Below are 11,109 nucleotides of genomic sequence, written 5' to 3' on the forward strand. Positions count from 1 at the left end.
ACAGGCTGGATGGTGGCTCAGGCTTCTGGCTCGGCGGGAGGAGAGCAGAGAGGTCAGCAGGTCAGGGACTGGGGTCTCAGAGCTCAAGGAACCCACCTGGGCTTGGGCAACCCACTGGGTCTGTTTGGAGATGCTAAGTATCCTGAACCAGCATCCTTGGGTGGTGCCTGTGGGCTTGTCTATAGGACTCAAGTTCTCTCCTGTCCCAGGATCCTTCAAGTTCCTTCTGGGGCCTGCCTGCATCTCCTCTGTTCCTGGCCGAGACCAGAGGGAAAGCCAGCTTTCTGGGTACCTCTGCTTATCTTTATCAGCCACTAGATCAACTTGGGCCTGGTTAGTTCCTAGTGGACTGGGCTCTTTTCCCTTGTTGAAGGGAAAATTTCTAAAGACATTTGTAAGCAGCTCAGGTGGTATGAAAATATTGTGTGCCATCTTGTTCAGCATTAAGACATTACTTTCCATTGGACTGGGACTATTAAATTTTATTTTTACATACCACTGTTTGGGCTTGAGAAATGCATTCACTAACTGATGTATAATGACTAAAAGATCATATTAGAAAGCTGTTTCGCATATGCATGGAATCTAGAAAGATGGTACTGATGAAGCTATTTTGCAGGGCAGCAGTGGAGATGCAGCCGTGGCGGACAGACTTATGGGTGAGGGCAGGGGGAGGAAGGAGAGGGTGAGACAATGGAGAGAGCAGCGTGCAGACATATACACTACGGTATGGAAACTGATAGCCAACGGGAATTTACTGTATGACTCAGAGAACTCAAACCAGGGCTCTGTAACAACCTAGAGAGGTGGGATGGGGTGGGAAGTGGGAGGGAGGTTCAAGAGGGAGGGGACATAGGTATACCTACGGCTGTTTCGTGTTGATGTATGACAGATATCAAGCCAATATTGTAAAGCAGTTATCCTTCCATAAAAAGTAAATAATAAAAAAAAGCCATTTCCAGGACGTCCCTGGTGCAATGGTTAAGACGCAGCACTTGCGCTGCAGCGGGAACGGTGTCCATCCCTGGTCAGGAAGCTAAGAGCTCACATGCTACAGGGAGTGCCCCGCCCCCCAGAAAAATGTGTTTCTGAATGTCGAGGACCAGCCCCTTGGTTTATTATGTCAGCAGCTGCAGTGATTCTGTATTGTAATGACCTGTGGCAGGTATCACTGTCAAGGTCTCCCTGCAAGTAAGGATGGGAAGGGGGCATCTGAGCCAGGAGCCTCTCTCCCCTGCCTACACCTCAGTTTCCCCATCTGTAAAAGTGGGGACTTGAAAAAGTCACCTCCTTCACCTCCTCACCTCATCTTCTTTTCTACTTTGTGCAAAAAAAATCAACAGTGAGCGACACGTGTAATATATGAATTTATTCCTGAGGAAGTTTTAAACATTACAGGCAACCTCTCCAACTCGGTCCCACATCCACACAGCCCTGCCCAGCCCTCAGCATCTTTCCAGCTATAGCCCTGGTAACACGTTTGCATGACCCTTTCTCAGTCATTTTCCCATGTATTAACATAAAAAAGACTTTATAGAACTTTTTAAGACACTTCACAGGTTCTTTTTCTAATAATGAACTATATTTTGAGTTAATAGGAACCTTATTTCTTCAGGTCATGTATACATTCAGCGTGATTATTTCACAGTGTTCAAACAATCTAGGTAAAATATGAATGCATTTTTAAAGTTAAGAGGTAGTGTTGATTTTTGCACCTCTTTTACTTAATGTATGTGAGTTTGCCTCACTTAACCCTGTGATTTGGCTCCTGGAAGCTCAATGTGAAAATATATTTGGGTCACTGAATATTGTCATTAATTGGATCTTTTTAAAAAATATTTTGCTTCTTTTTGGCTGTGCTGGGTCCTCATGGGTTTGTGCAAGCTCTCTGGTTGCAGTGAGCATGGGCCGCTGTCTAGTTGAGGTGTGCAGGCGTCTAGCTGCAGTGGCTTCTCTTGTGGAGCACAGGCTCCAGGGTATGTGGGCTTCAGTAGTTGGGCACGCGGGCTCAGTAATCGCAGCTCCTGGCTCTAGAGCACAGACTCCGTACTTGTGGGTGCATGGGCTCAGTTGCCCTACAGCATGGGGAATCTTCCTGGCCCAGGAATCGAAACCGTGTCCCCATATTGGCAGGCGGATTCTTAACCACTGGACCCCCTAGGAAGTCCTGCATCCTTCTTTTGTAATTAAGAACTTTTTTGTTATAAAAGTCATTCTTTACAGATGTATGTGTGCATATATGTATATGTATGTATAGGGTTATGTAAAGGAAAAGACTCTTTTCTCAGCCCCCACCCCAGTGATTCTCTCCCAGAAGAAACTGTTGTATCCATTTCTGCCTCCAGAAATCACACTCACAGGCGCCGTCTCATTTACTGCTGACGGTGTTTTCCTCTGACATTCAATATAAATACACACACACACATGTACTCACGCTCCTTTGTTCATGGTGGGTCGAGAAGGCTGTCCCGTGCACACCTTCTATGTACCCAGCCCAGTGATGCACATTTTGTTGGCTCCGTGAAGTTAGAATGACGAGGTCCAGAAACATGGAATAACTTTCTCAGGTTCTTACAATTAGTAAGGGGCCCAGCCGCTCCAGTCCAGTTTTAGACACTCTAGTTGTCTCATTATTGGAAGACTCTCCTTATTACAAAGACTCCAGGGAACTCTCAAACTCGAAGTTAAGGCTCAAAGAAAATAAAGGAAGACTGAAGGGATGAGGGTGAGATCTGGGAACTGTTCCTAAAATTATAACCCTGAGCTTCAGCCCCAGCGAGCAGATGCAGGAAGTGAGCACATGTGGGGTTCTCCCAGTGCTGGGCCACCCAGTGGGACTTTGGGAGATCCAGAGCTCCCAAAACCAGGGGAAAGGGGATGGCTTTGGGAAGCATTTGAGGGTATGGGAATGGAACAGAAGCTCTCCTGCCCATCAGCCTGACGCTGGCCTGCTTTGTGCCTTCACCTGGACTGGGAACGTGAGAGGAGCTGCCTGCAGTTGGGCATCGGCTCTGTTTGGTTCATCTCAGTGTCATGGGGCACTCAGGGCATCTGAGCCAAGCTCAGAAAGCCATGCTCCTGGAAAGCCAGGAGGAAGTGGGGGCAGGGGCATACCTGCTCCGTCCTCTTTTAACAGAAGAGGTGTACTTCTTAAGTCACCTTCAGTTAAAGGAGAAAGAACAGCTCTGATGTATCGGGTCCTCTGACATGTCAGGCAGTGTGTTGAGTGGTCTTCATTACAGCTTTGTGAGATGGAACGTCCATGTTTCATGGATGAGGACCCCAGCCATCAGGTCGTTCGGTAACTTGCTGGAGGACAGAGAAGTGAAACAGTGGGGGTGGGACCAAGCCTTCACCTGCTGACTCCCCACTCTTTTGCCAATGCCGTTCTCTGCACTGGGCTGGAGGTGAAACAGACCACTGTCACTGGGTTGGCCACGATCAAGTTCAATAGCCACTCTGTCTTTTCTGGAATGGCAACCCACTCCAATGTTCTTGCCTGGAGAATCCCAGGGACAGAGGAGCCTGGTGGGCTGCCGTCTATGGGGTTGCATAGAGTCGGACACGACTGAAGCGACTTAGCAGCAGCAGTCTTAAGACTAATGATCTCTTTGTTTAATTAGTGTCTTCTGATTACTCAGTGAAAACATTTGATACGCTTGAATTCTTAGGATGAATTTTTTTTTTAAATTCTGAAATCTGAACTTTTGTGGTTGTTCAGTCGCTAAGTCCTGTCTGACTCTTTGTGACCCCATGGACTGCAGCACTCCAGGCTTCCCTGTCCTTCACTGTCTCCCAGAGTTTGCTCAAACTCATGTCCATTGAGTCGGTGATGCCACCCAACCATCTCATCCTCTACTACCCCCTCCTCCTTTTGCCTTCAATCTTTCCTAGCATCAGAGTCTTTTCCAGTGAGTCGGCTCTTCACATCATGTGGCCAAAGTATTGGTTTCAGCTTCAGCATCAGTCCTTCTAATGAATATTCAGGATTGATTTCCTTCAAGATTGACTGGTTTGATCTCCTTGCAGTCCAAGGGACTCTCAAGAGTCTTCTCCAGCCCTCACTTGACTTCTTAGGTGAATTATTTTTAAATTATGAAATCTGAACTTATATTGGAATGTAAATGAGCAATCATTTACCTGGTGGCAGAGGCTTACTGGAATCAGTGTTCTTCAAACTGTGAATCATGGTTCATCAGTTGGGAAATGGCTTAGTGTATCATGAGCAGCATTTTAAAGACTAGGAAAGGAGAGGACAGCAGAGAATAAAAGAGTATCAGAGCATGGGATACAGCAAGGATGAGTGTGTTCTGTGTGATTTTTATTTCTGTGATACATATGCATGTATGCATAAATGTAAAATGCATTGCTTACTCCAGGTCACAGTTTTTATTTAAAGTTAGCTTTGGAAAGAGAAATGTGAACAGATGCACAAATCATTAAATTGCACACTGCTCTTTTCTGGGCAGTGCTGGCCCTGTAGTTCCTGACAAAGCACCCTTAGTCCACTGGCACAGCGGGACTGCGAGTCGAGCTTTCTGGACGGATCTCTGTGTTAATCTTTCCCCAGACCCTTGATGAGATGGATGTGCCTGCCAGATTCAAAACATGTTTTGGACACTCAGGGAGGGTAAAGTGACATTTCCAAACGCTGTGGTGAGTTAGTAGCAGAAGTGGGACCAGAATTAGATTATTTATGGATTCTTTGCAGACTGGAAAGAGAGAGGGGTGAGCGATGGCTGTCTTACTGAGGTCAGTGAGCAGCTGTTCCTTCATCGATGGAGCTGGAAAATAAGCGGGAGTGACTTCAATTGTGGTGGCAGGATCAGACTGGACCTAGGGGAATCTTCCCCATGGTCAAAAGTGGGGGCGGGCAGGGGTGTACAGCACCCCTCTTCCAGGGGTCTTGAGAAAAGCAAGACAGATTCCTGTCTGCCTGGGATTTGAGGGGTAGAGCAGGAGGGTGGGCAAGCCTGAGATTTTTTTCCCCACCCGAGCGCTGAAGAACTGATGCTTTTGAACTGTGGTATCGGAGAAGACTCCTGAGAGTCCCTTGGACTGCAAGGAGATCCAACCAGTCCATTCTGAAGGAGATCAGCCCTGGGTGTTCTTTGGAGGGAATGATGCTAAAGCTGAAGCTCCAGTACTTTAGCCACCTCATGCGAAGAGTTGACTCACTGGAAAAGACTCTGATGCTGGGAGGGATTGGGGGCAAGAGGAAAAGGGGACGACAGAGGATGAGATGGCTGGATGGCATCACCGACTCGATGGACATGAGTTTGAGTGAACTCCGGGAGTTGGTGATAAACAGCGAGGCCTGGCGTGCTGCAATTCATGGGGTCGTAAAGAGTCGGACACGACTGAGCGACTGAACTGAACTGACTGAAGATGACCTTATTCCCTTGGCCACACCCTCGCCCTCTCCCACGAGTGGGCGTGGTCTAGAGCTGGTCTTGTTTCTGTCCTCAGCCACGGATGGCAAGGATGAGCCCTGTGGTGCTTTGCTGGGCTGCAGTTAGCTTTGCTTCTCATCCGGATGTCAAACCAAGCCCACAACAGCTGTGATCAACTGTCGGAAGAGGGGAGCCGGGTGGGAGGGGGCGGCTCCTGGCCTCCTGCCCAGCCCCAGTCAAACGTTCATCCTCCACCTCTCCGTTTGCCTCTCTCTGGCTGACTCTCCCGCTATGACTTTTTCTGCCTTTTTGCCTGCATCTCTTTTCATCTTCCTTTTTTCCTCTTCTCCCCTCCTGGGAGGGGATCTTCTTGGGCCATGTCTTCTTGGACCATTGAAAGCCCTCATGCTTCTGTGTGGACCTTTGGAGCTGTGGGTTCATTCAGGACAGGGAAGGGTTCAGAGAGCACCCACAGCAGAGTCCCCCACCCCAAACCACAGCTGGTGGCCAGGAGCTTCCTGACAATGGAGGAAAGCCTGGATTCAGGCAGACTGGGATTCTCACCTTGAATCCACCCCTGGCTGGCCAAGCATTGAACTTCTCTGAGCCTCAGTTCCCTCCTGGTTTACACGGGGATACCCGTGCCTGCCCGCAGATCTTATTCTCAAGTGAAGAAGCTTCAGGAAAGTTCCTTGTCGGGGGTGGACACGTTCAGTATATGCTTGTTTTTCCTCCTGGGTGCCCCCAACCCTCCCTGCCTTCCTCGGGGTCCCTGCACCCCACCCCCCCCAGTGGCCTGATGCTACCCCATCTCATGCTTCAGCCCAGGGCTTGTTTTGCTTTCACTGAGCATTGAAGATTTGTTGAATTCCATGGAGAAAACAGTTCCATGAAGAAGCATAAATCTTCTGTACCAGCTCTTGCCATTTTTCCAGGCTTAGAAAAAAAGTAATTCTGAGAAAATAAGCCATTTTTAACATGAGTCATCTCAGGATGGGAAGCGGGGGGAGGGGGGAAGGCAATAGCTCAGACAAGCCCTAGACCTCTCCATGGTCTGAGCTTGAGGCAGGCACTGACATTTTGTTTTTCAAACTGTGTGTGTGTGTGTGTGTGTGTGTGTTGTGTGTGTGTGTGTGTTGTGTGTGTGTGTTGTGTGTGTGTGTGTTGTGTGTGTGTGTGTTGTGTGTGTGTGTGTGTGTGTGTGTGTGTGTGTGTAGTTGCTCAGCTATGTTTGACTCTTTGCAACCCCATGGACTATAGCCCACCAGGCTCCTCTGTCTATGGAATTTTCCAGGCAAGAATACTGGAGTGGGTTGCCGTTTCCTCCTCCAGGGGAGCTTCCCAACCCAGCCATTGAACCTGTGCCTCTTGCATCTCCAGCACTGCAGGAAGATTCTTTACCACTGAGTCACTGGGGAAGCCTTAAACAATGTGGGCAGATGATCAAGATGGGCAGATAAAAGAGGGGGCTACTGCCCAACTGTGACCATTACCACTGCTCCCCCAAATCCACTCAGCCTTCAGCTTGGTCTGAATCAGCTGTCAAGCGAGGCCAGCCCCTCTCATGGCCAGGGTCCCAGAGCAGACCAGGCTGGGGAGGCCCTCTGGACTCTGCTGGCTTCTGCGTCTTCACTGAGTCCTGGGCCTCGGAGCACTCTGCCAGGTGTCTGCGGGTTCCCTGCCACTCCCAGAGCCCACAGGCAAGTGGATCCCAGATGGATCCCCTGTCCTGAGTTCCTCTCATGATTCCTGGACCCCTCATGGCAACCCATCCCAGTATTCTTGCCTGGAAAATTCCATGGACAGAGGAGCCCAATGCGCTACAGTCCATGGGTCACAGAAGAGTCAGACACAACTGAGCACACTCAGAGACACATGTGTGTGCGCGTGTGCACACACACACACACACACACACACACACACACACACGAAGGACAATCCAAAGGAAACTTCTGGAGATGTTGGAGAGAGTGAGAAAGACACTTCTAGGCTAACATTGGCTCTTTTGGAGTTTGGGCTTTCTTGGACGTTGTTGGTTGGGCCCTGGGTTCCTTACCTCTGTCCCTTACTCCCTAGGTCTAAGAGCCAAGGCTCTGCCTGCTACTCTGACTTTTGAGGTGATAGCCAGAGAGGTACCCCCTTCCCTCCGTCTCCTCCCAGTCTTCACATCGCCTTCCTCTCTGGGCAGGTTTAAGGATTACCGGGAGCCGCCGTGGGCCCCAAACCCGTATGAGTTTTCCAAGCAGTACTGGGCCGTTCTGTCTGCACGTCTGGCTTTTGTCATAATCTTCCAGGTGAGTTGTTCAGCTAAGTTAGGGACAGCTGGTTAGGATCCAGGCTCAGGGATCCAGACAGCCCTGCATCCGGGTTTTGAGGGTGCCCTGCGACCCTCTGCTGGGTGAGGGCTTTCCTGAACGCATGGATGAGCAGAAGCAGAAAAGGGCAGAGTCAGGTTGCGAGGCAGACATGGAGTGACGTGCAGGGTGGAGAAGGATTCCCACGTAAACCTCAGACTGGAAAGTGGGGCACGGCAGAGGAGCAGAGTCTCAGCCCGAAGGCAGACAGGCAGCCACCCCACCGCCCCCGCCGGTCTCGAGCTCAAGAAAGGGCTCCAGTTCTAACCCTTCCTTCCAGCCCCTGCTGGCCCCCTCTTTGTTGTATTGTTTGAGACCCCTGGTGGGAAAGGCCCCCAGAGCCCCACCAGGCGCCCCTGCTGAGTAGCAAACCCAAGCTGACTATTCCTATCTCCCAGACTAGCTGAAGCTACAGTTGTGGTGCCAAGATTCTCTGGGCATGAGGCCCCCATTCCCACTGCCAGCCTTGGAGCAGAGCTGGGGTATCAGCCCAGATCCCTTACCCATCACTCCCACCCCAGGCTTTTGTATTCCCCAAAGGCGGGTCCCTGGAGGGCTCTAAGGTATCCTGACCCGGACCCCAGCCCAGGAGGTGGGGAACACCCCCAGCTAGTCCTTCACCTGGAGAAGCAGCATTCTTGCTCCAGAGGATGGTGGAGCAGGGGGGAGTGTGTGCTGAGATTCCTCACCTGTCACCTGCTGCCCCCCACCCTCAGGAGCCGCCTCGCTTTACCACCGCGAGTCAGGTGTCGCTTCCAATCCACTGGGAGGACTTGGTTTAAGAGGCGAGTGTGGGACTTGACTCAGCAGCTCCAGATGCCCTGAGGTGCCCAGGGGCCCCTGGGAACAACCTTGGTTCCCAAGTCTTCCCTGGGCCCTTGTGGGTTCAAGGTCGAACTGGGGGCACATTTAGAGCCTGGAAGACAGAGGGCAGGGCTCTGGTGTCTCCTGCACTGTCGCCGACCTCGGGTCTAAGGAGAGGAGGGGCATGTGAGCAGAAGATGGGCAGGTGGAGAACGAGGCCACAGCTGGAGGTTGGGGGAGATCGGGGGAAGACTGGGAACCAGAGTACCCGGGGAGGGGCCCTGAACTGGGCTGTGCGCCACAGCTGCCTGTGGGAAATAGTCACCCTCTTAAGTAGAAAATGCTCCCGGGAAGAGGGAGGGGGTCTCATCCTACCTTAGGGGAGGGGACGTGACCTCCCAGGGGAAAAAAGGAGCCAGTTAGAGGTGTGTACACAACCTCAGAACCTATTAAGGTAGGCAGGAAGCAGGGTCCAGGCAGGCTCTGTGACTGGAGATGCTGTGATGGTTGAACAGGGCCCGCCTCTGACATGGGGGTGGAGGGCCAGCTGGGAGGAGGACAGGGGCCGCTGGTCCAGGGAGAGACCCCAAGGAGCCATCAGGCCTTATGGCCACTTCCTGAGAAGTTCAGGAGGGAGGGGGTCACATGTATTCCTATGGCCCATTCATGTTGATGTATGGCAGAGGCCTTCACGATATTGTAAAGTAATTATCCTCCAATTAAAATAAATAAATAAAAAAATTTTAAAGCTCTGGAGCCAGAGGCCTGGAGGCAAGAGCAAGATATGGAGGGTGGGGGACAGACAGAGAGAGGAGGAGTGGAGGAGGCAAAGAAGGCATGGCTAAGAAGGGAAAGGCTACTCACTCCAGTATTCTAGCCTGGAGAATTCCATGGATGGTATAGTCCATGGGGCGCAAAGAGTCGGACACGACTGAGCGACTTTCGCACACCACACGCAATGCTGTCAGCCGGGCGTGGGAGGGGGACCCTGTCACTGCTCCACTTTCTCCTGGGGACCCCAAGGGACCATGATGCTCATTTGATGGCTGAGATCAGCCGAGGAGCCAGAGGAACCCAGAGGCCCCTGTCCCCAGTTCTGGGTCTGTGTCATCACCACCCCCCAACCCACCCGGGGTCAGAACCCTCCAGCTGGGGCCTCTCCTCTCACCCCTCCCCCAACTCCCCCAGAACCTGGTGATGCCTCTCCTCTCACCCCTCCCCCAACTCCCCCAGAACCTGGTGATACCTCTCCTCTCACCCCTCCCCCAACTCTCCCAGAACCTGGTGATGCCTCTCCTCTCGCCCCTCCCTCAACTCCCCCAGAACCTGGTGATGTTCCTGAGTGTCCTCGTGGACTGGATGATCCCTGACATCCCCACGGACATCAGCGACCAGATCAAGAGGGAGAAGAGCCTGTTTGTGGACTTCTTCCTGAAAGAGGAGCACGAGAAACTCAAGCTGACGGAGGAGCCGGCCCAGAGGAGCCAGAGCAGCGGCCACCGCAGCAGGAGGGGCCCAGCAGCCAGCCCGGCGCCCTCCGGCCGGAGCCAGCTAGGCAGCAGTGCGTCCTCAGGGTCCCAGCACACCAGCGTGTGAGCCGGGGCGCGGGGGCAGCAGAGACCAGCACGGGGCTGTGCACCTGCACGGCGGGGTGTCCGTCCTTCCACAGGGTCGTGAAGACAGAGATTCGAGAAAGGAGGCGGAGGATGTGCGCAGGAGGAAAGGGAGTGATTCTGCTTCTCAGAAGCTTCGGCTTGGGTTTCTTTTAGGTCCTCTTTTGAGCTGTATCCCTTGGGGGGTTGGTACCCCCTTTTGCATCCATCGGTGAAAGAACTGGGTCTCTCCAGCCCAGGGTCCCAGGCACCTTGAGCCTGCCCCATGCTCTGCCCCCTGCCCAGGTCCCCTCTCCACATTTCGGTGGCCACAGACCATGAGCAGCACAGTCCAGGCCCTATTTCCACCCCATCATAAGTGATCTCACCTCCCTTCGCAGCATCACCCCGAGAAAACCCTCTGCGTCACCATCACAGCCTCAGTGGATGCAGCTGAAGCTCCCAGGCTGATGGCAATGACCTCTGGACCCAACTGAGGAGCCAAGGTCCAGCCCTGGGCTTGTCTCCAGTCCATGTCCCGGGGATGCTTTGAGCTCAGTGCAACTAACCATCCTTTTATGCAGGTTCAGGTTTAAAATAATAAACTGAGACATTCTTTATAAAGATGCATCTCCTTGTCTTCGGTTCTCTCTCGCTTACTCTGCACTGGTATTTATGGAGCCCCTACTGTGTGCAAGCATGGTTTTCAGACTAGCAATCCAGAAGAGGAGAAGAGACAGAATGCATGGAGCTACATTCTGGGAGAGACAGACAGTGAGCTGATGTATGTGCAGCATTTCAGACTTAATAAGAAACGTGAAATAGAACAAGGGAGACAGGAAATAGGGAGAGAGGGCACGGAAGGAGGGGTTTGCCATTTTATGTATGAATTAACGACGAACCCACAAGGGTCCAGAGATGACATCTTGCACAGCTAACGCTACTGGGAGGTTTTCAAGTGCAGTT

The 11,109-nt window shown here is 51.8% G+C and overlaps 1 protein-coding gene across 1 annotated transcript in view; it reads left to right on the forward strand.

Annotated features, from left to right (window-relative positions):
• The window catches only part of ANO2 (anoctamin 2), a 357,135-nt gene extending 346,368 nt beyond the window's left edge, over window positions 1-10,767 (forward strand). Inside the window, exons 24-25 of the mRNA XM_069582006.1 lie at window positions 7,582-7,687; window positions 9,875-10,767. Of these exons, the coding sequence (XP_069438107.1) occupies window positions 7,582-7,687; window positions 9,875-10,147 (379 nt within the window). The 3' untranslated portion in view covers window positions 10,148-10,767. The remainder of the gene's footprint in view (window positions 1-7,581; window positions 7,688-9,874) is intronic.
• Window positions 10,768-11,109: the final 342 nt, after the last annotated feature.

The sequence above is a fragment of the Ovis canadensis genome, chromosome 3 (assembly GCF_042477335.2).
Source record: "Ovis canadensis isolate MfBH-ARS-UI-01 breed Bighorn chromosome 3, ARS-UI_OviCan_v2, whole genome shotgun sequence".
In the NCBI taxonomy this organism is placed as follows: domain Eukaryota; kingdom Metazoa; phylum Chordata; class Mammalia; order Artiodactyla; family Bovidae; genus Ovis; species Ovis canadensis.